Source organism: Geotrypetes seraphini, chromosome 3, assembly GCF_902459505.1.
Source record: "Geotrypetes seraphini chromosome 3, aGeoSer1.1, whole genome shotgun sequence".
In the NCBI taxonomy this organism is placed as follows: Eukaryota; Metazoa; Chordata; class Amphibia; order Gymnophiona; family Dermophiidae; genus Geotrypetes; species Geotrypetes seraphini.
In genome coordinates this window covers 406,657,879-406,684,220 of record NC_047086.1, presented here as the reverse complement: position 1 = coordinate 406,684,220, position 26,342 = coordinate 406,657,879, and the positions used below count along the sequence as shown (strand labels likewise).

Below are 26,342 nucleotides of genomic sequence, written 5' to 3'. Positions count from 1 at the left end.
CTCCCAGAACTTCCCCTAATTCAATAGGCTCATTAAGCACATCCCTATCAGTTTCCGAAAGCTGCGGTAGCCGCAACTCAGAAAGGTACCCCTCAATGGCCGCGGTATCATGCCCCCCTGATGGCCGATACAGGTCCGAGTAAAAATCGAGGAACACAGCACTAATAGCCGAATCAGTACAATGCACCGTGCCCGCAGTATCCCTAATCTTAGTAATATTCGCTCTCGCCTGCTTCAGCTTAATAAGTCGAGCTAAGCGAGATCCAGGTGTGTTATTATACTCATAAACAGTGTGGCGTAGGCGCAGCCGCAAGAACTCGTATTCCTCCATCTGCAACAAGGAGAGTTCCGCACGAACCTTAACAAGATGGTCATATACTAAGGGGTCCTGATGTCTCTGATGCAACTTCGTCAATCGCTCCAGTTGTTCATGAAGCACTAAAGAACGCTGCGCCCGCAAACGCTTTCGGCGAGCACCCCATTTAATAAAAACGCCCCGTACTACCACCTTCAGTGCATCCCACAGAGTCGCATCAGTGACCGTATTGTTATCATTATGTTGAAGGTACTGAGCCACTGTCGCACTCACCTCTCGAATTACAGCTGGATCTTTCAATAAAGACTCATTAAGTCGCCAAAAACGACGTCCCACCCCCTCCCAATAACCTGCACAGGCTACCCATACTGGTGCGTGGTCAGAAATTTGGATAGTTCCAATTTCGGCCTGTCGAATCCCGCCCCACGAGTTACGATGAACCCAAACCCCATCAATGCGCGCATACGATCTATGTGCATGAGAGTAATGAGTGTAAGAGCGCTGCGCTGGATGAGACAACCTCCAACTGTCTACCAAGCCCAAAGAAGAGAACAAAGATAGAAGAGCTTTTCTAGCAGCCCTAGTCGGAGACCGAGTCCCTCCCATAGAGTGATCCAGATGAACATCTGGGGTAACATTAAAATCTCCACCCAGATAAACAGAGCCTTTCACAAAACCCACCAATTCAGTTCTAAGGGACCCAAAATATGTTGCTTGACCAGTGTTGGGACCATACAGATTTATAATAGTGATAGGACGGCCCTGTAAGGTAGCCATTAGAGCCAAGCATCTCCCTGCCCCATCCCGAAACACTTGTTGAACCACTAGACCCAGTCCCTTTCTAACCAAGATGGCCCCCCCTCCCACCCTCTTCCCCGGTACCGCCCCCTGGTGTGTCCAGATTTGATCAAAATATGGAGATTGTAGGACTGCTACATCTCGAGGCCTTAAATGTGTTTCTTGAAGTAAACAAACATCCCATCGCAAGCGTGTCAACTCTTTTAATACAATACTGCGCTTACCCGGACTATTAAGTCCATTAACATTCCACGATCCTAAAATGAAAAGCTTATCACCCTCCTTCCCTGTCCCTCTTCCCCCCCTAACCCCCCCAGAACCCACCCCCCTCCCCCCTCCCCTGCGCCGATCCGAATCCCGAGCCTCAGGATTCGCCAGCATGTAGAAAGTGCAATCCTCCCCCAAAGGCAATCATCACTCATCTATAAAGTCAATGAGACTTCCAACACATGAATTCCCCCACTGTCACTATATTCCACTCCCCCCTCTCCATCCTGCACTCATCATCCAAGCACTCCCCCAACCCCTCACACCCCATACTTGCCAACACCGAACCCCCCGGATCCCAGACCCCAACACCCAGAGAACCGTACAACTTCACACGTACACCATGAGAACAGAACATAATAATAAACCACCAAGCCCCATTCAAAAAGAGCAGTGTCAAACCAATGTCTCCAATTCTCCCAGCCAATTCCAAGGGCCTACACTCAACCGGCCCAGGCAAAGCCCCGCAACGAGGCAAATCAAACTGGTTTCACCAGCGTCCAAACATGTTCAGGTCTGGGATTTCGCAGATTTCTTGCCAGAACGCAACGCTGTACTCCAAGGTTCACTTTGCGCAGAAGTGGATGCTACTGCCGGAGGTCTGTCCCCTTCCATCAGAGTCCCGCATCCCAGAGCTCTCATCTCCGCCCAAGCTTCCGACACTGTGGTAACTCGGCGAGATGTGCCGTTAATGGTCATCCATATGCCAAAGGGGAATAACCACCGATATTTATGGCCCCCAGTGCGCAGCGCTTGTGTGACCTCTTTAAACGCTCTGCGCTTCTGCAAGGTAGACCACGCCAAATCTTGGAAAACCCCCACTGCCAGATCTTTCCATCGGAGAGCTGCTTGTCTGCGGCCCGCCAATAAAATACGTTCCTTCAGTGTAAACTCTCCAAAGCAGGCAATTATATCTCGTGTGCCCTGGGCCCTGGGAGCTCCCAAACTGCGGTGGGCCCGCACCAAAACGATAGACTCAGGAACTTCAGCTCCATCCGCCCTCAGGAGATGTGCACAAAAGGCTCTCACCACCTCTTTACTGTCCCGAAAAGCTTCCGTTTCAGGGATGCCTTTGAAACGCAGGTTGCATCTCCGAGAGCGGTTCTCCAAGTCTTCAACTTGTGCCTGCAGTTCCCGGAGTTCAGTCGATAGGCGACCCGTAACATCAGAGGTAGTGGATACAGTGGTAGTTAGAGCAGCCACGTTGTCTTCAGAAGCTGAAACCCGAGCTCCCAGCTCACTGACCTCCATACGGAGCTCTGCAATCGCCGCCCGCACATCTCCCCTCACTCCAATTATTTCAGCCTTGAGCTCTGTAAACCAGGCAGCCATGGACTTTTTCGGTGCCTCTCCAGCCTCCCCCCGCTGGTCAGAGATGCCCTCATCTTCCGACTCGGACTGAGTCGTCGGCCCGGCCGCCATCTTTTTTTTCTCTCCCACGCCACTCACCACCTCCGGGCCCGATTTTTCCGGCGGATCGCCGAAAAATTTAAATTTGTCCAGGCGTTTTCGGGTCGCCATCAGCAGGGGAACCTCGGCAGCCGAAAATAGCGGCTTAGAAACAACGCTGTGGAAGCGCCACTCGCGATTTCTTGCAAAAGCCCAACAGAGCTTCTGCCTCACGCTGCCATTCAGCAAGGTGACGTCACTTCCTCCCCGCATTTCTTATGTTCTTATGTAGTTAAAAACTGTTTTTACAAACTACATCTCATTAGATCCTTAGCCAACGTCTTAGAACCAAAAGCTCTTAATGTTCTGATTCATTCCTTGGTTATTTCCAGGCTGGATTACTACAATACATTATACCATGGCATAACTCAGAAAGAAATAAGAAGGTTGCAAATTATACAAAATACTGCAATAAAAATTATTTACTAACTCCCAAAAATACGATCATGTCACTCCCCTGTTACAAAAAAGCACACTGGCTACCAATTTCACATAGAATAATCTATAAAACTGCACTATTAACCTTCAAAATTCAACAAACCAACACACCAATATTTTTACATCGTTATTTGATACCATATTCTCCAGCCAGATCTCTAAGGTCAACAGATCAGCATTTGCTGACCGTCCCGTCTCTGAAAATAATAGGCACCAGAAAAGCTACAACTTTTTCAATCATAGCACCCCAGCTATGGAACAAGTTACCAGTTTATCTGTATGGTGAAACTTCTTTAGAAAAATTTAAAAACACATTAAAAAGCCACCTATACAAAGATGCATTCGAGTCATAAACAGGATAACTCTTTTATCGACAATCTCAGGTTCAAATATTTATATCTAATCAGATCTATATATAGTTCACAACTTCTTCCTTTCATTTTTAGACCTTGTTTTATTTGAAAAACATTTTTAATTACCCTCCTGATGTTGTTTTTCCTTAAATGTTCTCTTACTCTTTAATAATTGTAATTCAATCCTTTTTCCTTATGTATCACTTATTAATTGTGTACATTGATTGTATGTTTGCCTGTTTAAATTGTTTTTAAGTTGTCCTCCCCCTCCAATTTTTTTTATTGTTATACGCATTGAAAATATTTGATATTGCGTTTATATAAAAATTTTAATAAACTTGAAACTCTTACCTTTTGGTCCATTCTCTAGAGCTTCTTCTAAAGCATCATTTTCCAGCTCTTTTTCAGGGCCATCTGTGTGCACATGGGTTTGGCCATTGACTGAAGGGAGGTCACTTGTCAAACCTGTTTTGACTTTGGAAGCTGAAGTTACTGACATCCCTGTTCCTGCTGCAATGGCTGCTTCCTGTTGTTTCTGTAAAGCTGCCTGCAATTAAAAGGAGGAAAAAAGCACAGTATTAAATTATCACACAGTGTGATTTCTTAAAATTGCAAACTTACAAAACACACATATTTTTGTAATCCCCAAATGCAGCTTCCCTTGTCATTTTGCAGGCTGAGAACCCAGGAGCAGCTGAATGGTCATAGCAGTAAGATGAGAACTGGGGAAGCTAGATGTGCCTTGTAACACTAAACCCTTCATTGTGTCAGGAAAAATAGACTGTGAGCCCTCCAGGGAACAGGAAAAATACCTACTGCAATTGAACATTAACTCACCTTGGGCTACACCTGAAAAAGATTTGAAAGAAAAAATAAAAATAAATAAATTTTCAGGTCATTAGTTTTCAAATGAAGTCCTCAAGTACTTCAAAGCAGGTCTGAGCTCAAAATATCCAAGTTGAATATTTCTGTTACATTTGCAGGCACTGCAAAAGCTAGGTTAATTAGCAGATTTTACTTACTGTATTTTTTGCTTTATAAGACACACCTGACCATAAGATGCACCTACATGTAGAGGAGGACTATCAAAGAAAAAAAAATTCTGAACCATAAAAAAGAAAACCCCAAATTAGAACTACTGAGGAAAAAGATTTTGGTGTCATCGTGGACAATCCACTGAAATCCTTTGCTCAGAGTACAGCTGCAGAAAACACCACCACCCAACAAGAGTGAAACTGCCTTAAGAATGGGGACAAAAAATACTTTATTTCAAAATATATGACCCGACACGGCCAGTATTTCGGCTCTTGCTTGCCTCAGGGGTCTTTTCTCTTTTCAAAGTGATTTATCCCAAATACAATGAAACTTTTTCTGGAGATACTATATGTATCTGGCATTTAGCTCAGGATAGGTAGCTCTTCCTTGTGGAAAAGCTGAGCAGCCATAGGATCATCTGCCTTCTCAGGAGGAAGCTCCCTTTTCTCCAAAGGATCTAACAGAGAATGGCGGGAGATCCGAGAGAGAGCGAGAGGCATCAGATCCATGGTTCTGGTTGTGTCAGAGGAGAAGCTTCCACCCACAGACACATGCGACTGCAGGCATGCTCTGGCGGTTTGAGCAAGTTACTCTGTAAACTTGCGCCGCGAAGGTAAGGGGCAGGGAGCGAGATGCTCAGACCGCGCAAGGAGTGCTGAAGGGCTGTGAGGTGGCAAGAGAAAAGGGTGGTGGTGAAAAGGAAAGGAACAGACGCTGAAGGGAAGGGGAGTGGAGAGGAACAGACAGTGAAGGTAAATGTGGACGACAGAAAGTGGAGAGGAAAAGACGGTGAAGGGAAATGTGGACGACAGAGAATGGAGAGGAACAGACAGTGAAGAGAAATGTGAACGACAGAGAGTGGGGAGAAGACTGTGAAGGGAAATGTGGACGACAAAAGTGGGAAGACGGTGAAGAGAAATGTGGACGACAAAGAGTGGGGAGAAGACGCTGAAGGGAAATGGGGAACAGAAAGTGGGGCGAAGACGCTGAAGGGAAATGGGGAACAGAAAGTGGGGAGAAGACACTGAAAGGGAAGAAGACAGAGATGCCAGACTATGGGGGGAGTGGAGGGAAGAAGATGGGTGCCAGACCAATTGAGGGGGTATATGTGAAGGGAGAGGCACAGTAATAGTGCAAATAAAAGACACAGAGAGAAGACAGACAGTGGATGGAAGGAATTGAATGAGAAGATGAGGGAAGCAGAAACCAGACAACAAAGATAGAAAAAAACATTTCTATTTATTTAGGATAAAGTAGTATATTAGTTGTGTTGATAAAAATTTATAAACAAAGCCCTGCCAGCTGAACATCTCTTTCTCTAGTTCAGCATCCAGAAAGCACAGTTACTTACCGTAACAGGTGTTATCCAGGGATAGCAGGCAGATATTCTTGACTGATGGGTGACGGCACCGACGGAGCCCAGGTACAGACAATTTTAGAGTGATTGCACTCTAAGAACTTGAAAAGTTCTAGCAGGCCGCACCGCGCACGCGCGAGTGCCTTCCCGCCCGACGGAGGCGCGCGGTCCCCAGTTAGGATAAGCCAGCTAAGAAGCCAACCCGGGGAGGTGGGTGGGACGCAAGAATATCTGCCTGCTGTCCCTGGATAACACCTGTTACGGTAAGTAACTGTGCTTTATCCCAGGACAAGCAGGCAGCATATTCTTGACTGATGGGTGACCTCCAAGCTAACAAAAAGAGGGATGGAGGGAAGGTTGGCCATTAGGAAAACAAATTTTGCAAAACAGATTGGCCGAAGTGTCCATCCCGTTTGGAAAAAGCATCCAGACAATAATGAGATGTAAAAGTATGAACTGAGGACCAAGTAGCAGCCTTGCAGATTTCCTCAATAGGAGTTGAATGGAGGAAAGCTACAGATGCTGCCATAGCTCGAACTCTATGGGCAGTGACAGAACCTTCCAGTGTCAGTCCGGACTGAGCATAACAGAATGAAATGCACGCTGCAAGCCAATTGGACAACGTACGTTTAGAAACGGGGCGTCCCAATTTATTCGGATCAAAGGACAGAAAGAGTTGTGGAGTTGATCTGTGGGGCTTAGTACAGTCTAAATAGAAAGCTACAGCCCGTTTACAGTCCAAAGTATGTAAAGCCTGTTCTCCAGAGTGAGAATGAGGTTTCGTAAAGAATACAGGTAGAACAATCGATTGGTTGAGATGAAATTCAGAGACAACCTTAGGGAGAAACTTTGGATGTGTACGCAGAACCACCTTGTCGTGATGAAAGACTGTAAAAGGTGGATCAGCAACTAGTGCATGCAGCTCACTGACCCTCCTGGCAGAGGTAAGAGCAATAAGGAAGACCACTTTCCAAGTGAGAAACTTGAAAGGAGCTGTAGCCAAAGGTTCAAATGGAGGCTTCATTAAGGCGGAAAGAACCACATTGAGATCCCAGATTACAGGAGGGGGCTTAAGAGGTGGTTTCACATTGAAAAGACCCCGCATGAATCTGGAAACCAAAGGATGAGCTGAGAGAAGTTTCCCATGAACTGGCTCATGAAAAGCAGAAATAGCACTGAGGTGGACTCTGATGGAAGTAGACTTGAGACCAGAGTCAGACAAAGAAAGAAAATAATCTAACAAGGTCTCCACTGTAAGGGAAGTGGGATCATGATGATGATGAAGACACCAAGAAGAAAACCGTGTCCACTTCTGATGGTAACATTGCAGAGTGGCCGGTTTCCTGGAAGCATCCAGAATAGAACGAACGGGCTGAGACAGAAGAGGATCAGTTGAAGTCAGCCCGAGAGATACCAAGCTGTCAGGTGCAGAGACTGGAGGTTGGGATGCAGAAGGGTCTCCTGATGCTGTGTAAGCAGAGAAGGATATAGTGGAAGAAGAAAAGGTTCCCTGGAACTGAGTTGAAGTAGAAGGGAGAACCAATGTTGCCTGGGCCACCATGGAGCAATTAGAATCATGGTGGCTTGTTCCCTCTTGAGCTTGAACAAGGTTCGTAACATGAGAGGCAGAGGAGGGAAAGCATACAGGAACAGATTGGACCAATCCAGAAGAAATACATCTGCCGCCAGACGGTGAGGAGAGTAGAGTCTGGAGCAGAAGTGGGGCAGCTGATGATTGTGAGGAGCTGCAAAGAGGTCTATCTGAGGAGTGCCCCATTGAGCGAAAATGGACTGGAGAGTCAAAGGATTGAGAGTCCATTCGTGGAGCTGGAGAATTCTGCTGAGATTGTCCGCTAAGGAATTCTGCTCTCCCTGAATGTAGACAGCCTTCAGGAATAATTGGTGATCTGTCGCCCAAGACCAAATCTTTTGGGCTTCTTGACACAAAAGGCGAGAGCCTGTCCCACCCTATTTGTTGATGTAGTACATTGCAACTTGATTGTCTGTGCAAAGTAGCAGAACCTGAGGAAAGAGAAGATGTTGAAAAGCCTTGAGGGCATAAAACATCGCCCGGAGTTCCAGGAAATTGATGTGATGCTTCTCTTCCTGAGCTGTCCAAAGGCCCTGAGTTTGAAACTCATTCAAGTGAGCTCCCCAGGCATAAGGGGAGGCGTCGGTGGTGATGACTAGTTGATGAGGAGGTAGATGGAACAGAAGACCTCTGGAGAGATTGGAAGATATCAACCACCATTGCAGAGACTTACGAAGAGATGATGTCACAAATATGTGTCGTGAGCAAGGATCCGTCGCTTGGGACCACTGGGTAGCTAGGGTCCACTGAGGAGTGCGCAGGTGAAGACGTGCGAAGGGGGTGACATGAACTGTCGAGGCCATGTGACCCAAGAGTATCATCATTTGCTTGGCAGAGATGGAGCGTTGTGGAAGCACCTGCTGGCATAGAGATTGAAGAGTCTGAAGACGGTTGGACGGCAGGAATGCTCTCATGAGGACTGTGTCCAAGACCGCTCCTATGAATTGAAGTCTCTGAGTAGGGATGAGATGAGATTTGGGTAGATTGATCTCGAACCCCAGAAGTCGTAGAAAAAGGATGGTCTGGTCGGTGGCAAGGAGCACCGCCTGAGAGGAAGTGGCCTTGATTAACCAGTCGTTCAGGTAAGGGAAGACCTGAAGATGATGAGAGCGTAGAAAAGCAGCCACCACAATTAGGCATTTGGTGAACACTCTGGGAGAGGAGGCAAGACCGAAGGGTAACACCTTGTACTGGTAATGACAGTGATTGATCATGAAGCGGAGGTACTGTCTGGAGGCCAGATTGACCGGAATGTGAGTGTATGCCTCTTTGAGATCGAGGGAGCATACCCAGTCGCATTGATTGAGAAGAGGGTAAAGAGTGGCCAGAGAAAGCATTCTGAATTTTTCCTTGACCAAGCATTTGTTGAGATCGCGAAGATCTAAAATGGGTCTGAGATCTCCTGTTTTTTTGGGGACCAGAAAGTAACGGGAGTAGAATCCCTGCCCCTTCTGATCTAGAGGAACTTCCTCTATGGCGTTCAGAAGAAGGAGGGATTGAACTTCTTGTAGAAGAAGGGAGGACTGAGGAGTGTTCAAAGCAGACTCTCTTGGCAGACTTTGGATAGGAAGAGTCTGAAAGTTGAGAGAGTAGCCGTGGCGGATGATGTTGAGGACCCACTGGTCCGAGGTGATGGTCTCCCAACGGCTGAGGTACAGAGAAAGACGTCCTCCTATGGGTTGAGGAAGATGGGCAGATGGTAAAACACTGGCTATGCCCTGGAGAACGAAGTCAAAAGGGTTGCGTGGACTTCTGTGGTGGAGGAGGTTTCACCTGTTGCTGCTGTTGCGTCCGAGGGGGTTGCCTTTGTTGTTAACGCTGATGCCTAGGCTGCTGAGGAGCTTGTGGTAAGGGTCTAGCCACATAACGACGCTGATAGGCCGATTGCTGACGAAAAGGGTGGACAGGTGGAGTCTTCTTTTTGGTTTTAAGAAGAGTGTCCCATCGAGTCTCATGTGCAGACAACTTTTGTGTGGTGGAATCCATGGAATCACCAAAAAGTTCATCCCCTAGGCATGGAGCATTAGCCAGGCGATCTTGATGGTTGACGTCAAGCTCCGATACCCTGAGCCAGGCTAGACGACGCATGGCAACAATCATGGCTGTGGCTCTAGAGGTGAGTTCGAAGGTGTCATAGATAGAACGGACCATGAACTTTTGAAGCTGGAGAAGAGAGGAAGAACATTGGCGAAAAGCAGATCTCTTGCGGTCAGGGAGGTATTTCTCAAAGGAAGCCAGATTCTGAATGAGATGCTTCAGATAAAAGGAGAAATGAAAAGCATAATTCCCTGACCGGTTAGCCAACATAGCATTTTGGTATAATCTCTTACCAAATTTGTCCATGGCTTTCCCTTCTCTGCCAGGAGGGACTGAGGCGTACACACTAGCTCCCGCAGACTTTTTCAGAGTAGATTCCACCAATAGAGATTCGTGTGGAAGCTGCGGTTTATCAAAGCCAGGTATGGGGATGACTTTATATAAGGAGTCCAATTTACGAGGAGCTCCTGGGATAGTCAAAGGAGTCTCAAGATTTTTATAAAAGGTTTCCCTCAAAATATCATGGAGGGGTAATTTGAGAAATTCCCGTGGAGGCTGGTCAAAGTCCAGTGCATCAAGGAACGCTTTGGATTTCTTGGACTCAGCCTCCAAAGGAATAGAAAGAGACTCACACATCTCTTTCAAGAAAGAGGTGAAAGAGGCAGTATCTGGTTTAGAGGATGGATCTTGAACAGAAGGATCCTCTTCACCAGATGAACATTCACCTTCAGAGAGAAGAGGCTCTTCGGAGTCACCCCACAGATCAGGATCCCTAATTTGGAAACTGCGATCCCGAGACTCCGGTGTCGAGGGTTCAAGGTGTCGGGTTTTACGTACCGACTTACCCGACCTCAAAGAAGCAGTACCGGGAGAAGTTAAAGTTTGTATCGGTGCCATTTGAACAGCCTGATGCAGCGCTCTCGGTTCCGGTGCCAGAACCGGCAGGGAGACCGAGGAAGCCGAATGGATCGGTACCGATAGAGAGGAGGCGGACAATAGAGGCTGCCCCACTGTCGGTACCGGTGGCTCAGTCCGGACCGGGACTGGAAGGCTCGGTGCCAATAGAGCAGGAAGGAGCTGCTGCAACTGCTCTTTAAGTTGCACCTGAAGGACGGCTGCAATTCGCTCGTCCAGCGAAGGCATCGGTACCGCTTTCTTTTTCTGCGGTACCTGTGGTGCCGCTCGACGCCCAGAGGATGAGGAGCCCGAAGACGAGGGACTCACCTCTATAGGGGCGGAGCGTTTGTGCGGGCGCCTCATGGTCGGCAGGACTGGACTCGCTGCCACAGAGACCGGAGGGCGCTCCAGCGGGGAAGGCTTCTTAGCCGGCTTACCTGACTGGTGCGACGCCGGCGCGGTGTTGTGCGGCGTCGAAGAAGTGGGTGCCGAATGCGAAGGAGCCGATGCCGGTGTCGATGCCGCAGAGTCAGCCATTTCGGCACCGAAAAGTAATTTCTGTTGAATTTGACGGTTTTTCAACATTCTCTTTGATCCGGACCCAGGCACTGTAAACACCAGTTGTGTGGGTCGGTCAGAGAAATGGGCCGTGTACACCGCTGGCACTTCTTGAACCCTGGCTGAGGGGGCATGAAAATAAAAACGGCTTCTGCCAAATCAAAGGCCGAGGCCTCGATGATGGCAATAGGCCCCGCCGGGGCAAACCCGAGAGAAAAAAAGAAAGGGTTTTTTGTTTTTTTTTAAAAAAAACAAAACAATGAAACGATAATAAAAGAAGGAAGATTTACTTCCACACAAGATTTTCGCGAGCGGGAAGGCGAAAAAAGGTCTTTTCAACGGCCGTTGAAAAGAACGCGTCTTCTTAGCTCCGCGGAAACTAAGAAACTGGGGACCGCGCGCCTCCGTCGGGCGGGAAGGCACTCGCGCGTGCGCGGTGCGGCCTGCTAGAACTTTCCAAGTTCTTAGAGTGCAATCACTCTAAAATTGTCCGTACCGGGGCTCCGTCGGTGCCGTCACCCATCAGTCAAGAATATGCTGCCTGCTTGTCCTGGGATAACTTTGATTTATAAGGAAGGAATAAGCTAAATATTGCAGTACTGAGGCTTGTATGGATGCCTCGGGGAGGGGGCAAGGACAGTGGTTGCGGGGACAGGGACAAATTTTTTCCCTGTGTCACAATATGGTGAAATCAGCAATTTGAGAATTTCAATACATAAGCGATTTCAAATATTGGGAGTCTGGCTAGAGTCTACTTTACTAGCTGAGATCAAGTCTGCTTTCTTCTAGATGCGAGTACTTAGTAGATTAAAATTGATATTATCAAATTATGATTTTTGGATTGTTGCTCAAACTGTTAGCATCCATAGGCTAGATTATTGCAATACACTGTATTAAACAATTTTTTATTGATGACACCATAGAAAACAGCAAAAGAACAACAGCCAACATAATACAAAGTTCATCATCCATATTTTTTCCAAAATCCCCTCTCCCCCTCCCATGTAAAACAAAACAAAATGCAAAGGATCAAGGCAAACAAAATCCCTGGCTATAACCAGAAAATACCCCAAAGGCACCACTGGAGCAAAACAAGAAAAAGTGTGTCACAACATGGGTAGCAGCGGTGGAAGCCTACACAATTGGGTTAACTACAGCAACCAAAGGAAGAGAAAAGGAAGATAGATTCCAAGACCCTGGATAAGCCAGCAGGCTCTAAAAGTAGCCACCCAGCCGTATATAGTGTATCGAACCATGTAGTACAATGGTCCATATTTGAATATAAAGGGACCCCCCCACCCAAAGAGCTAGAAATTGCAATGCATTGGATTTAAAGGATGGCATCTGCAAGATAGAGAGCTTTGCAAGTTGAAAAAAATCACAAAAAGCCTCAATGTCAGAGGAGGTTAGAACAAATAATTGAGAGAAACCTGCTCTTAGATTCCCAACTCTCAGAGCACAATCAGCAGTCAGCAATAAAGCCAATAGATCATCATTTTTTAATAATCAACACTTCTTATAGTAAATTTGGTAAAAAAGTCAGTTCTTGAGGAAACTTCTTTTTTATCACCGTAGGAACGACCCCAAAACATCATATATATTCACAAGTGTCCATCTTATCTGACTAAAGTGCAGTGAAAGTGGGAAACTTCAAATGTTAAATCTAACTTATACTCTACTTAAAATGGACCATAAAAATCCATCATAAATGTGATATCGCTTATGTGTAGAAGCACAGAGTCATTGGCGTTTCGTGTCCTTCTTCAGGGGCAAACTCAGAAGCTCAACCCGCTAAAGCTGCCAATCTTTCTTGCTCCTAATTGTCATGGCGTTCGAATTTCATGCCACTTGCTTTGCAAGTTGTTCAGAATGCAGCAGCACGGGTGATTTGTGGAGGGAGCAGATCTGATCATGCGACACCTTGCTAAAACGTCATTGGTTACCCGTAAAATATGAAGGGTTAATAAATTTACACTGTGCAAAAACGAGGGCCTCAGTAATCGCAGTGGCAGGGATGCTTTTATGCAGAAGTTCAAAAAGCTGGAGAGTTCTTTTGCTAAATGTAAATCATGTTTTTATAATTCTGTATGAATTTTGTGAACCGCTTAGGTCTTAAGGGAGGATACACGGGATGCCCACATAACAAAGCTCTTCATTCATGGGACCTTCAGTCACGTTCCCTGATAAGTACCTGCTGCTGGGCCAGCTGCACTTGGTAGAGCTGCTGCATGTACTGCTGGTAATGTTGCTCCTGGAGCTGCCGGATGAGCAACTGCTGCTGCTCCATGTTACCCGGGTACTGCTGGGCCGCGTACTGTTGGAACTGCACTGCCGTCTGTGAGTTCAGGGCTGCCATTATCTGCTGCCTGGGCAAGGAAAACACACAGCAAGGCAAGCAATCAAGGGCCAGGCCGACACTTCCATCACATCCCAGGCACAAAATGCCAGCTTTGTAACACAACAATCTCACCCCTACAGCGTGGAGATCTAGGAGGAGTCTGATGAGACGGCAGCATCACACTGGATCACTGAAGCACTTACACAGAGACTACTTTTTGGACCCATCCCCTTCATTCTATATAATGAAGCTTACATTTATATAGACTAGTGCTCTTTACATATGGAACGACAGTAGTGTGCACAAGAATGGCCAAGAGCTACACATGGTGGGTCCATTCACGCCATCCACAGACCTACACAATTCCATTCGAGGGCACTTCCATGCATAAGTACATGCTCATTACAAAACAAAACCCTCCGTTTAAAATATTCACTTCTTTTTTTAAAAAAAATTCTTTATTCATTTTTTTATGTTACAACAAGTATAGCAATTAAACTCATATGAACTTAAAGATACACACTTGATTAACTCTCATATAACCATACAGTTTAACATTTCATTACAAATTAATATTCTATAATATTTTAAATATTATGTAAGAAATCTAAAATTTAAATCATTCTAATTGAATATAATAATCCCCCACCCCTCCCTTCCTATTCAATAATACATAAAATCATCCTTACTGTGAAAACTATTCAAATACTCATGTATTATATAACAACAAGTAAAACCCACCCCTTTTCCCCCCTAATCAAATATCTTATCATGGGAAAAGTTAATCATTCATTACAAAAATCTGTTAATGGTCCCCAGATTTTCTGAAATTTACTAAAATAACCTTTTTGCGTTGCTATTGTAAGTTCCATTTTGTAAACATTTTTTTTTTCTTTCTCTTCCTATATTTTAAGTTCTTGTAAACCGTGCCGAGCTCCACATCTGTGGAGATGATGCGGTATATAAACTTAAGGTTTAGTTTAGTTTAGTATATATGACATACATAATTCCATCAGAAATTGTAATTTAACCTGTCATACTTTTACCAATTGTATGTTATTTGTTGTATTGCTACTCCAGTTAAAATAAATAAAAGTTTGTTGTTATTTGACGAGATTTGACTCCTTGCTCTCATAGTTGTTCCAAATAAAATAGTATCATATGTCAAGGCTACCGGATTTTCTAACATCCTATTAATTAAAATATCCACTTCACTCCCACAAAGATATTAAGTTTGTTGGTAAGTTCTTGAGAACCCAACGCTGACCTCATTAACACAGATGATTCAGGAGAGGGGTTTTAAGAAGGGATGGGTCATGATAAAAATATGTACACCTTCTATTTTAAAAGAGTGACCATCTGAGGAAGAGGTTAAACCAAGCTGGTATTTTAAGGAATTTACCCAGTGATAAAATGTACAGAAATAACAGTGTGCTTACTTCTGCTGTTCCATGCGATACCTCTCTTCCTCTATCCGCCTCCTCTCCTCTTCCTCTCGCCTCAGTCTCTCCTCTTCCTCTCGCCTCAGTCTCTCCTCTTGCTCCTTTAAACGCTCACGTTCCTCTTCTTCCTGACGCCTCCGTTCTTCCTCTTCCCTCCTTCAAAACAGCAGATCTGGCATAAATGAAGGGAACACAACCAAATGCAAGTGGAGAGGGTTCTGTTTAGACAACTGCTGTACACGGCTGCTTTCAGCGGGACACTTCCATTATACACACAATGAGAAATACATTCAGGTACGTAATGTCCTCTTTACTTGGTACTAGTCACATAGTTTAGCAAAACTAGGCTGCTGCATGTAAAGTTCATGTACCAAACTTTGATTGCCCAACTTGTCAAACAACAAAAATCATTTCAGAACATATTTTTCTAGAAGAGTATCAATAAAACCATATTTTCTGGCATTTCATTTTCTTATCCCAAGAAACCCCCCCCCCTATGGTGACAGATGTTCCCCTTTATTCCTGGCTCATCAACTATTCCCCAGATGCACTCTACAATACCCCCAGTGCATCGACCTAGCTCTACCCAGAATCTGCTTCCTGGTAACAATGTTGGTTATGCTGATGTGAGAAAAAAAAATCCATAATTAAAACCAGATGATAGAATGGGATCCTTGGGAATCTGAGTTATCAATAATATCTTCAAGATGCAAATATTTGTTTCCCTTGTTCACTTCCAGGACCATTTTGCCCCAAAAAGGGCAGCTAGCAGAACTGAATAAAAACTAAATAAAATTGACAAAAAAGGAGGTTCTGTGCATGAAACATAATGGGCAAAATCAGTAGTTTCAAAGAAAAATCTACAAGGAAACAGTCATGGAGCTTGCCAGCAAGTCTAATAAGAGACAATTTCTCAGAAATCATGCTTTTGAAAATTCTGCACATAAAGATGAAGAGCACCTCCTGCTGGACTCTTCTTTTCACACGGGCCAGACCAATAACCTATTCTCACGGTGGCCAATCCAGGTCACTAGTACCTGGCCAAAACCCAAAGGGTAGCAAGCAATGGCTTCCCCCATAACAGACTGTGGACTTTTCCTCCAGGAACTTGTCCAAACCTTTCTTAAAACCAGCTACGGTATCCGCTCTTACCACTGACAGCTAATAGGAAAATATTTTCCCTGAGGAAATGCACATGAGTCGAGTCTCTTTCATTTGAAAGGAAACTCTGCAATGAGAAGGCATAGGATGAAGTTAAGAGGTGATGGGCTCCAGAGTAATTTCAGGAAATACTTTTTTACACAAAGGGTGGTAGATGCATGGAACAGTCTCCCAGAAGAGGTAGTGGAGACAGACTGTGTCTGAATTCAAAAGGGCCTGAGATAGGCATGTGGGATCTCTCGGAGAGAGAAAGAGATAATGGTTACTGCAGATGGGCAGACTAGATGGGCCATTTGGCCTTTATCTGCCATCATGTTTCTATGTTACTTTTCAAAGTCAAGAATATTACACACTGAGTTGGGGGAGGGGGGTTGTTGGATTGTAATGTAAGTTGGTAATATATTATTGAAATTCTGTTTTGGAAAACTTAATAAATGAACCAAAAAAAAGAGAGAAATCACTTGAATATCTAAATTCTCCATAGAAATACAGCCACTTGGGCCATTCCACATCAACCTCCTCCAAATTGAACAAAATGTATGTTGATGTTCCCTACGGTCTCAAACAAAACCATGCAAAAATTTTGGGCTGGATCTCAGTTGGTTTGAGACTTACAGGTCACCTTCAGAGTGCCATGCTCCACGTAACACAAAACAGCCACTTTGTCCAGGCGCTGCAGCCCAACAAAACCTGAATTTTTTGGGATTAAGTTGCTGTGCAAAGTTTGGAACTGAACATGAGCTTGCCTTCCTTTTTATGGGTCAACAAACTATGTGAAAAATGGTAAAATTTAAGGCCTACTTTGATTCCTCCTTGCTCCTGACCTGTACTTCGTTTCAGGCCATAAGTGGACCAGTAATCAGTCTAGGATTTGCACTTGGAGGCTTTGCAGCCAACTGGAACCAAAGATATAACGACAAAAAGGTGATGTCACTTTTTTATCTTATCTCTATTGTGTACCGTATTTTCGCAGATATAACGCGCGCGTTATACGCGTTTTTACGTACCACGCATACCCTTCGCGCGTTATATGCCTGAGCGCGGTATACAAATTTTTTTTTACATATTTCACACCCCGCCCGATGCCCAATTCATCATCTGGAAGGACGCTCGCACCCCCACCCCGAAGGACCGCCGACTCCCCGACAATATCGGGCCAGGAGGGAGCCCAAACCCTCCTGGCCACGGCGACCCCCTACCCCCACCTCGCACTACATTACGGGCAGGAGGGATCCTAGGCCCTCCTGCCCTCGACGCAAACCCCCCTCCCCCCAACGACCGCCCCCCCCCAAGAACCTCCGACCGCCCCCCCCAGCCGACCCGCGATCCCCCTAGCGACCCCCACGACCCCCCCACCCCCCTTCCCCGTACCTTTGGTAGTTGGCCGGACAGACGGGAGCCAAACCCGCCTGTCCGGCAGGCAGCCAACGAAGGAATGAGGCCGGATTGGCCCATCCATCCTAAAGCTCCGCCTACTGGTGGGGCCTAAGGCACGTGGGCCAATCAGAATAGGCCCTGGAGCCTTAGGTCCCACCTGGGGGCGCGGCCTGAGGCACATGTTTTGTCTTGAAGGAAACACAGCAGGATTTCTGTAGAAATTCAAATTTGGTCAGAATCAAAGCTTCATGCTAAGAACAAATCCTAGATTCCACCGATAAACTCAAAAGTCCAGAGCGTCTTTTTATGAATTCTTGATCTTCTGAAGAGAAATTGTTGATGGTCTTTAAGCTACTTTGGCCAAAATAAAAAACTTGATGGTTTGTGGCATTCAGAACCATCATAAATCAATACTATATCAATATTATAAGGACCTGATTCATTGTTAACCTCCATAAGATAGAATAAAAGGTCACAAAGATAATAAAAGAAATGTGAAAGGAATCAAGAAAAATTTATAAGAACACAACAAGAAAACAAGTGATGGAAATAGAATGCCTAAGTCATAGTTTCATAAAGATAAATAAAACATCAGGATGGGCCAGGACCTGTCCATCAAGGCAGCCACTGTTTCCAAAATCTCTCTGCTTAACACACTGCTGACATGACATGACAGTTTCTTGCAAATGTGATACATTTGCATGTCTAGGCTTGCATGCAGTGAACACAGCACAACTTAACGCCCATTTTGAGCAGTCATTTAGAAAAGTACTTGGCAAAGCAAGACGTATCATAAATGGCCTCCACTCAGCTGCCTATAAGTCATGAAACAATATGGATTGGGCCAAAATTTTTGCCCATGGTTTTGTTTGAGACCCTAGGGAACATCAACATAAAACGTTGTTCAACTTCTCTTTTTGTGGAGTTGGCACCCTTTCGAACAGAGGGGCAGACAGCATCATCGCTTCTAACCTGATATTACTTTGGCCTCACCATCAAACTCACCTTCATAGACCAACATCCTTGGATCAGATGTGGTCCATGGGTTGTTTGCCCACCTCTTCTCTAAGTAAAATCTTAGCAGCAGAGACCAAATAGAAATCCTTACTAGCACCCTTAAGAAAGTGGGAAGCAAAACCAAAAAATGCAAGCGTCAAAGTGGGAGAAGAAGTGGGAGACAGCTGTGTCTGAAGAAGCAAAGAAAGAATAGAAAGGGCTTTTACCTTCTCCTTTCTTGTTCTTCTTTCTCTATTTTATGGGATGTGACGTACGTAGAGAAAAGATGACAACACCTGTTTAAGAGGTGGACAAACTGTGTCATGGCATCTTCCCTGCTTATGTTCCCCAACGCAGCCCATTCTTTCCTGTAGGAATAGTAAAACAAATCAGTCACCATGCATAGACACGGAACAGCAGCATTCTTGTCTTTTCATTTACACCTTCTATGCTAACTTTCTTTACCTCAAGTCATCTGTTGCAGAATAGCAGTTCTTAAAACGGCTCAAAACCAAAACAAAATATCATTAAATTCCAAAACATTTCCGGAAGCCTAAATCTTTGTCTGAAGTGATAACAGAATAAGCATCACAATTTATTTAAAGAAGAATCCTGTTGGGATCAACACATCAATCCAGCAAGCAGAAGTATGAAAAATATGGAGAAATAACTTTTTTTTTTTTTTTAATAGAAATCTTTATTGATTTTCAAACTTTGATAGTGCAATACAAATGGTAAATCAGAAATATTGCACAACATACACTATTAACTATACAATTATTACATTAAACAATCATTTTCTCCCATCCTCATCTTCATTCTTAAAATAATAATATACAATATTATAATTAAATAATTTAACTCTTCAAAAATACATTTCCTTCCATCCTCCCTGGATGTGTAAGGAACTCAATGAAAAACAGATAATTTTCTGGAACAAAGCAGTACACATCTGCCCAAGCAGAAGGTCCATCAACCACTGCATCTAAGCAAGCAAAATTCCAGCGTGACACTCACTACCCTGCATATACCAGGGTATATATTACAAGCATATAAAGATTTATCTCACTTGTCAAATCATTTAATTATTATAAATATGTGAGGGCACATGAATATTAACCACTCCCCCCATCATATATTTGAGTCCTTTTTTTTTGGGGGGGGGGGAAGGGTACCTCATCTTATACTTGCATCGCCTTATATTCGAGTATATACAGTGGCTTCCCCCTGCCCTAATTTGCACCCTTATTTCTGGCAGCAACTCCAGTTTAACTCCGTCCCCATACTGTAAAGCACACTTATGAATCTCTCTCTCTTTTCCCCCACTTTGGATCTTATTTCTGGCTTCTTTTGTATCCTATTAAACTTTATACTTTTAGACGTTTTCTTTAGTATAAAGAAATGCATGCTACATTTGCCCAGTACTAAAAATGTTCCCTTCTTTAAGTGCTATATTCATATTAAAATTAAGTGTGATGCCTGCATATTCTTTTTTTTAAAATTTTTATTTCTATTATTCAACAAAATTTTACAAGAATACATCTTGTTACATTAAATACAGGAAAGAAAAAACAATACAGAAGTATTACAGATTCATACTTATAAAAATAATTTTTCCTTTCTTAGACCACCATAATAGGGGGATGGTCAATCAAAACTTTTTTGAGAGAAATTTAACGAGGAACTTAATTAAACGATTAGGCTTTATGTTCTAAACACCAGCTATTAATTTCTATTTTCCCTCAGTCCTTGATGATTTTCTTTACATCCAAGAATTCCTTCAGGTGGTTAGGAGAAAAAAATGTATATTTAACTCCCAAATACCTAACTAGGCATTTACAGGGGTATGCTAACAAGAAAGTTGCTCCCAATTTTATAGTATCTTGACGCATAGAAAGAAATTCTTTCCTCCGTTCTTGTGTAGTCTTTGCAACATCAGGATATATCCAAACTTTTTGCTCCCCAAATAATTTCTGTGAGTTTTTAAAGAATAGTTTCATAATCATGTTCACGTCTTGCTCGAAAACGAATGATACTAAGAGCGTAGCTCTAACATTATCAGTAGAAATTGTTTGTTCAAGAAGAGCGGTCACATTAGCAAATTCTACTTCATTATTTTTCCTCCTTATCTCTTTCTCAATCTCGTTTTCTCCTTCTTGTCTTCCGGGTATCTTCTTATTTGGTAAATAGTAGATTTTATTTATAGGGGGAATACAATTTGACGAAATCTTTAAATTTTCAATCAGGTATCTTTTTAATAAGTCCAAAGGCAATATACCCGGAATTTGAGGAAAATTTAAAACACGGAGGTTCAAACGCCTGTTGAAATTTTCAAATTGCTCCAATTTCTTATTTATAAGGAAACTATCTTTAATTGAAGCCACCTTGAATTGTTGTAAATGCAATATATCCTCCTGCATCTGCTTAGTTTGAGCACTAGAATCCCTTTTCATTATTTCCACAGTTTCAGTCAGCGAGTCCAATTTTTCCACTATTTTTGTTACCTTTTCAGATGATTTTTCCATTTTTGACTCCATCCGCTGAAGCAAAGACCAGATGCTTTGAAGAGAGACCTCCGTCGGAGAGGACAAATCCCCCTCTCTCTTGTTGGCTTCCATCAGCAAACTGTCTCCAGACGCTGTGCCCTCGTCGGGAGACCCCGCGCTTCCACTTCCGGGATCGGGTGTCTCTCGCCACATCGTTCCGGCAGTTGCTGGACACGGAGGAGTGTGGGAAACCGGAGGAGACAGCGATGTTTCTATGCCCGAAAGGGCAAGCGACTCCCTCTCTTCGCCGCCCAACGCCGGGCTCTCCACTCCGGATATTGCTGATGCCGGAGGAGCCGAAAAGAAGCTTTCCATCGTTAGCTGCCGGGGGGTAGACGCCAGGGCCGGCGAGGAAGGTCCCCTGACCACCCCTTTTCTCTTCGGAGGCATAAAGAAAATGAGGTAAATAATTCAGGCAAAAGCTAAAGCTAAACGTGGCGAGATCTTAACGCGTCTCTCACAGCTCCTCACATCGCCGCCATCTTGACCTCCCCTACACCAGATTTCTAGATGCCTGCATATTCTGAGGACCACCAGACCAGCTCAAAATGATCTTTTACTAGGAATGAACAGTTTTGATGAAATATTTATTTTAAAAATTTCTAACCCACTTAATCCTAAGTGGTTTACAATCATAATTTGAAATATAAAAATTAAAACAAGCACAGCATAACGTATCTAAAATTAATCTCAACCTGTACCATAATCCAATCAGCTAAAAGGCTCCACAGACAGACTTGTTTTCAATACCTTCTTACATTTCGGAACCTTAATGATCCAGAATGAAATATTTGCCACCAAAATGGCAGATGCTCTTGTAGTTGCCAATCACAACACTCTCTCTGATCTTAAGGATCTGGTTGGTTGATATTAGCTTGTCCCTTGTGTCAAAAACCAAGGGATCTTATAATGAAAGATAATACAGAATTTGACAGGTAGCCAACAAAGCCATTTCAACAGTGGTGCTCAAATCTGCTTCCATCACTTATCAAGCGCGCCATCACATTTTGAACCACCCGAAGTGCTCTACACCAGGGCTGCCCAAGTCCGGTCCTCGAGATCTACTGGCAGGCCAGGTTTTCAGGATATGCACAATGAATATGCATGAGAGAGATTTGCATAGCAAGAAGGCAGTGCAGGCAAATCTCTCTCAGGCATATTCATTGTGGATATCCTGAAAACCTGGCCTGCCAGTAGATCTCGAGGAACGGATTTGGGCAGCCCTGCTCTACACCGTATGGAAACTATTACAAGATAAAGAGCATTGCCATAGTCCAGTCTTTGAACTGCTATGGTTTCAACCATCAAATGAAAATCATAAGATGACAACAGGAATTTAATTGACTCTTAAATGTGAAATCACCACTCAAATGATTTTTTTCCCTACTATTGCTAATACCCACAGCACAAGTGTAACCTTCAAATATTCCTACAAATTAACATTCACCATGGTTTCACGACATGGCTACCTGCCTACTAATGGATTGAGAGAAAACACCTCTTTCCATGGCAGACAGATTCACACTCCCTTCTGCCTGTGCAGTCAGTTATTTGCATTGCACTGGAATACATACAGGTTGATTTCCTGCATCTCTGTAGCAACACTCACCTCCTGTCATTGCCGAGTACATCAAAGAAGCCAACCTCTGGGCATGTGTCAGGATTGTATGGTCCCAGCTGGACCTGTTTGTGCAGTGCCACAAGTTTGAGTTTCTCTTCGTAGGTTGGATGGAAGGCTTTCCCATCTTTTTCTGCAGGGAAAAAAATAATAAATTCAGTATTAGCTATCCACTGAGCATCAAAATTCAGCTGAGATCATTTGTGAAGTTTTACCATACACACACAAGTATAAAACTAAGAATAAGAACATAAGAAAAGCCTTACTGGGTCAGACCAAATCTGATGCTGACAACCTTTACTTAATAAAAAAAGTACCCAATGATAAGATCTCCAGAACAGAATTTCAGTGCTTTATAGGAAAAATTAGACTCCCCAGGCAAGATAGTCCACTTTGAGACAGTGAAAGGGATCTGATGCTACATCTAATCTAAACTTTCTCCTTCCTAAGATGGAAAGCAAAAAGCAATGAGTGCTATGCAACAAGAAATGCTCTTTCTTCTGTATTTTCTAGCAGGGATAAAGTCTGAAATTTTATAGTAGGACAAAAGTTTTCAATAAATCACCAGTATTCAAAGTAAACCATTAAACTGAGTCAGCTGTCCAGCAGTCCATAGAACCGATATGTATAAAAACAGAGAGGAAAACTTGGAGCAGCTTCAAATAGTGCCCTCAATGCCTATTTCATTTAGTTTGGATAGAAGTAAGTGGTGGTTGACTGAGTCAAAGGTGGGTGTCCCATGCTTAAGATCTGTTTGATTTTGGTGGTTAAGGTTCATAGAGGAAGTTCTGTGCTATGTTGGGAGTTAAATCCAAACTGTGAGGAATAGAGGCAGGAGAATTTTTCAATACAAGTTGCTGTCATCATTCCCCCCCTCCCCCCCCGAGAGAAAATTGGCAGGAGGGATGCCCACTCCCTCCTGCCAACGGAGGCACCACCCCCGAACCATCTCCTACCCTCCTCCCTCCCGAAAAAAAGGCAGGATTCTCCTTGCCTCTTTGGTCACTTCTGGTCCTCCTTGGTCACTCTAGGCCATGTCAGGTTGCTCTGGCCACACTGGGGTTAGGCAAAAGCATTCATCCCCCCTCAAGGGTGGCTCCTCCTTCCAGTGGTTTTCATTGTAGGGGTACTGCAAACCTCTAGCTGAGGCTTCCCTTCTCTTCCCCAATTTCCTGTTCGTTCATGGTCCATTTCCTTTCAATCAATCATTTTCTTTATATGTAAATTAATATATTTATTTAAAAAAAAATTGTATACTGTATAAGGCCTATACGGTTTACATAAAAACATACGTAAGATTAGCTTTCCCCAATGAGGCCTATTCTCGATCGTTTGATAGGGGATTTCCACAAGTGATGCCCTCTTCTGTTCCCTTATTCCAGATGACAGGACATACACCCCATCACATAAATAAAATGCTTCTTTGAGGAAAAAAAATCTATTTAAGATAAATAACTTTGGGACTATAATGTATCACCCTCTTCCGCTCTCTCTCCCTCCAACCCCCCTCAAGGGAGTTTCTTGCAAACTCTCTCTCCTTCCCTCCAAGCCCCCTGCGGGTGTTTTTCTCTCTCTCTCTCTCCTTCCAACCCTCCCTCCCCCAGCAGGATCCAGTGGCACAAGCTCTCTTCTCTCTCTCCAGCCCTGGCCCACCAATCATTATTTTAGATCCCACTAATTAAAATATGACTTGCAGTTTAATTCTAGGACTGATTAATCAAAAGTGGTCTTCACAGTCCTCAAGTATCATCCTGCTCACGGATCAATTAAAAAGTTTCCCACAGACCATATTTTTGTTCCAGAACCTAATAGATGTCCCCATTATGTTTCAATTAAATGATTTATGTTTATCATTTGTTATACCGCATATAGAGCTCAGCGGTTTGCATTAGTTACATACTAAAGATATTACAAAGAAGAACAAAGCCAATAAGTTAATGTTCACTGACCCAAAAAATAATCCAACCCCCCCCCAAATAAACAAAAGAAAAAAATTTTTCTGTAGAACTTTAAAATTGTACAGAATACATATCAATGTCTTAGCTTTGGTTTCTTCAGCTTCGGCAACTCCGATGGTAAGGAAGCAAAATGTTTTCCGAGCAGTTCTCGAGCTTTAAGGTCTCTCTACATGCTGAGGCTTTTTCTGTCGCTGTCATGCTAGTGAACTCATGGCCTCACAACTAAAATCTGCCTTTAACGGTTTAGCATGCATGTGTTTTAGCAGCAATTATTAAAACGATTTACCGTGGTCTTTTCCGAGTTTTCCAGCAGTCTCCGATACTGCCATACAAATGGAGTACAATGGGGTCATTAATATTAAAATGAGCACTCAGAGCTATTCTCTATAATCGCTGAGTGATTCTCTTACCTCTCTGTGCCACATTTGCAGCCAAAATTTACCGACAGGTCTCAGCTGGCATTGCCTTACTTTCTGATCAATGCCTGAGCACTGATTGGCTCAGGCACTGACAGGAAAGTAAGGCTTGATAGCTCAAAACAGAAAATTTTGCTGCTAGCAAGCAACACCCCGGCGGCAAGAGAAATGACCACTCCCTCTTGCTGCCACGTAACCCCCCCTGCCCCTCCCCCTGTTTACAATGGCTGGCTGGAGGGATGCCTACTCCCTCTGGCCAACAGCCTGCCTCTTCAAAATGGTGAGCCTTCCCCTCCCTAGTGTATCCCAGAATGTGCCTAAGGCTCTGATTGGCCCAGGTTAAGGCCCCTCCTATGGGAGGGGCCTTAGGCATCTGGGCCAAATCAGGCCCCTCTCCTGATGCACTGGGGAGTGGAAGGCCACCATTTTAAAAAGGAGTAGGCATCCTTCCGGCCAGCCATCGTAAACAAGGGAGAGGCAAGGGGGAGGTGTTAGGAAGGTTGTATGGCAGCAGGAGGAAGTGGGCATCTCTCCCACTGCCGTGTGTGTGTGTGTGTGGGGGGGGGGGCGTTGCTTGATTTCGGTAGTGGGCATCCCTCCTGCTGATGTTCAATTTTTTTTTTGGGGGGGGAGGTTGTGCATTTATTCTACTCATGTGCCAATTTTTTTGGGGGGTTGTGCATTTATTCTACTCATGTGCCGATTGCTATCACCAATGATGGGCACATGCAAATTTAGCAAACTTTCGCTACCCTCCTCCAACCTCATTTGCATATGCGTTTTTTTGAGAATGACTCGCCTTTTTGAAATCGCTACAACAACGGCTGTGACAGCAGCCTCTCGGTTTTTAATGCAAAGTTTTGAATCTTTTTAGTTCCTGCTGCAGGTCTTGTATTTTCTGACCTAACTCCTGAATTTCTTTTCCATGTTTTAAACTGTTTACATTTAATGACTTTTCTTCCAATTCCTCCTTCAAAACCTGAAGTTCTAAATTTTTCTTGAGGATATCCTTTTGAGTCTGGTCCAGCACTTGGTTTCCCTCCTTGACTTTGTCAGTTCTTGCTCTGTCCTCTTGTCCATCCTGTCCCCCACCAACTCCTCTGCTGAATTTTAATCTTTGGCCCAGCCAGCGGCAGCAGCAGTGAGGTGAGCCTGCTGTCATGGGCCTGCCCCAGAAACCTTCTCTCTACAGTGTCCTGCCTATGTGGGAACAAGAAGTGGCTCCAGAGAAAAGGCTTCTAGAGCAGGCCAATGGCAGGATCACCTTGCTGCTGCCTCCAGCCAGCTCGAAGATTAAATTTGGATGGAGGAGGTAGGTGAGGAATGGGGGAGAATACCCCAGGCAATATAGAAAGCTGTCTGGACACCGAGACATCCGAACACATTTGAACAGG

The 26,342-nt window shown here is 44.2% G+C and overlaps 1 protein-coding gene across 2 annotated transcripts in view; it reads right to left on the bottom strand.

Annotated features, from left to right (window-relative positions):
• ACBD3 (acyl-CoA binding domain containing 3) overlaps positions 1-26,342 on the bottom strand; it is a 115,875-nt gene that overhangs the window by 46,066 nt on the left and 43,467 nt on the right. For both annotated transcript variants that reach the window (XM_033938785.1, XM_033938786.1), the window contains exons 2-6: positions 22,566-22,707; positions 18,638-18,778; positions 14,874-15,032; positions 13,288-13,462; positions 3,973-4,168 (exon numbers count right to left, since the gene is read on the bottom strand). In XM_033938785.1, the coding sequence (XP_033794676.1) occupies positions 3,973-4,168; positions 13,288-13,462; positions 14,874-15,032; positions 18,638-18,778; positions 22,566-22,707 (813 nt within the window). The remainder of the gene's footprint in view (positions 1-3,972; positions 4,169-13,287; positions 13,463-14,873; positions 15,033-18,637; positions 18,779-22,565; positions 22,708-26,342) is intronic.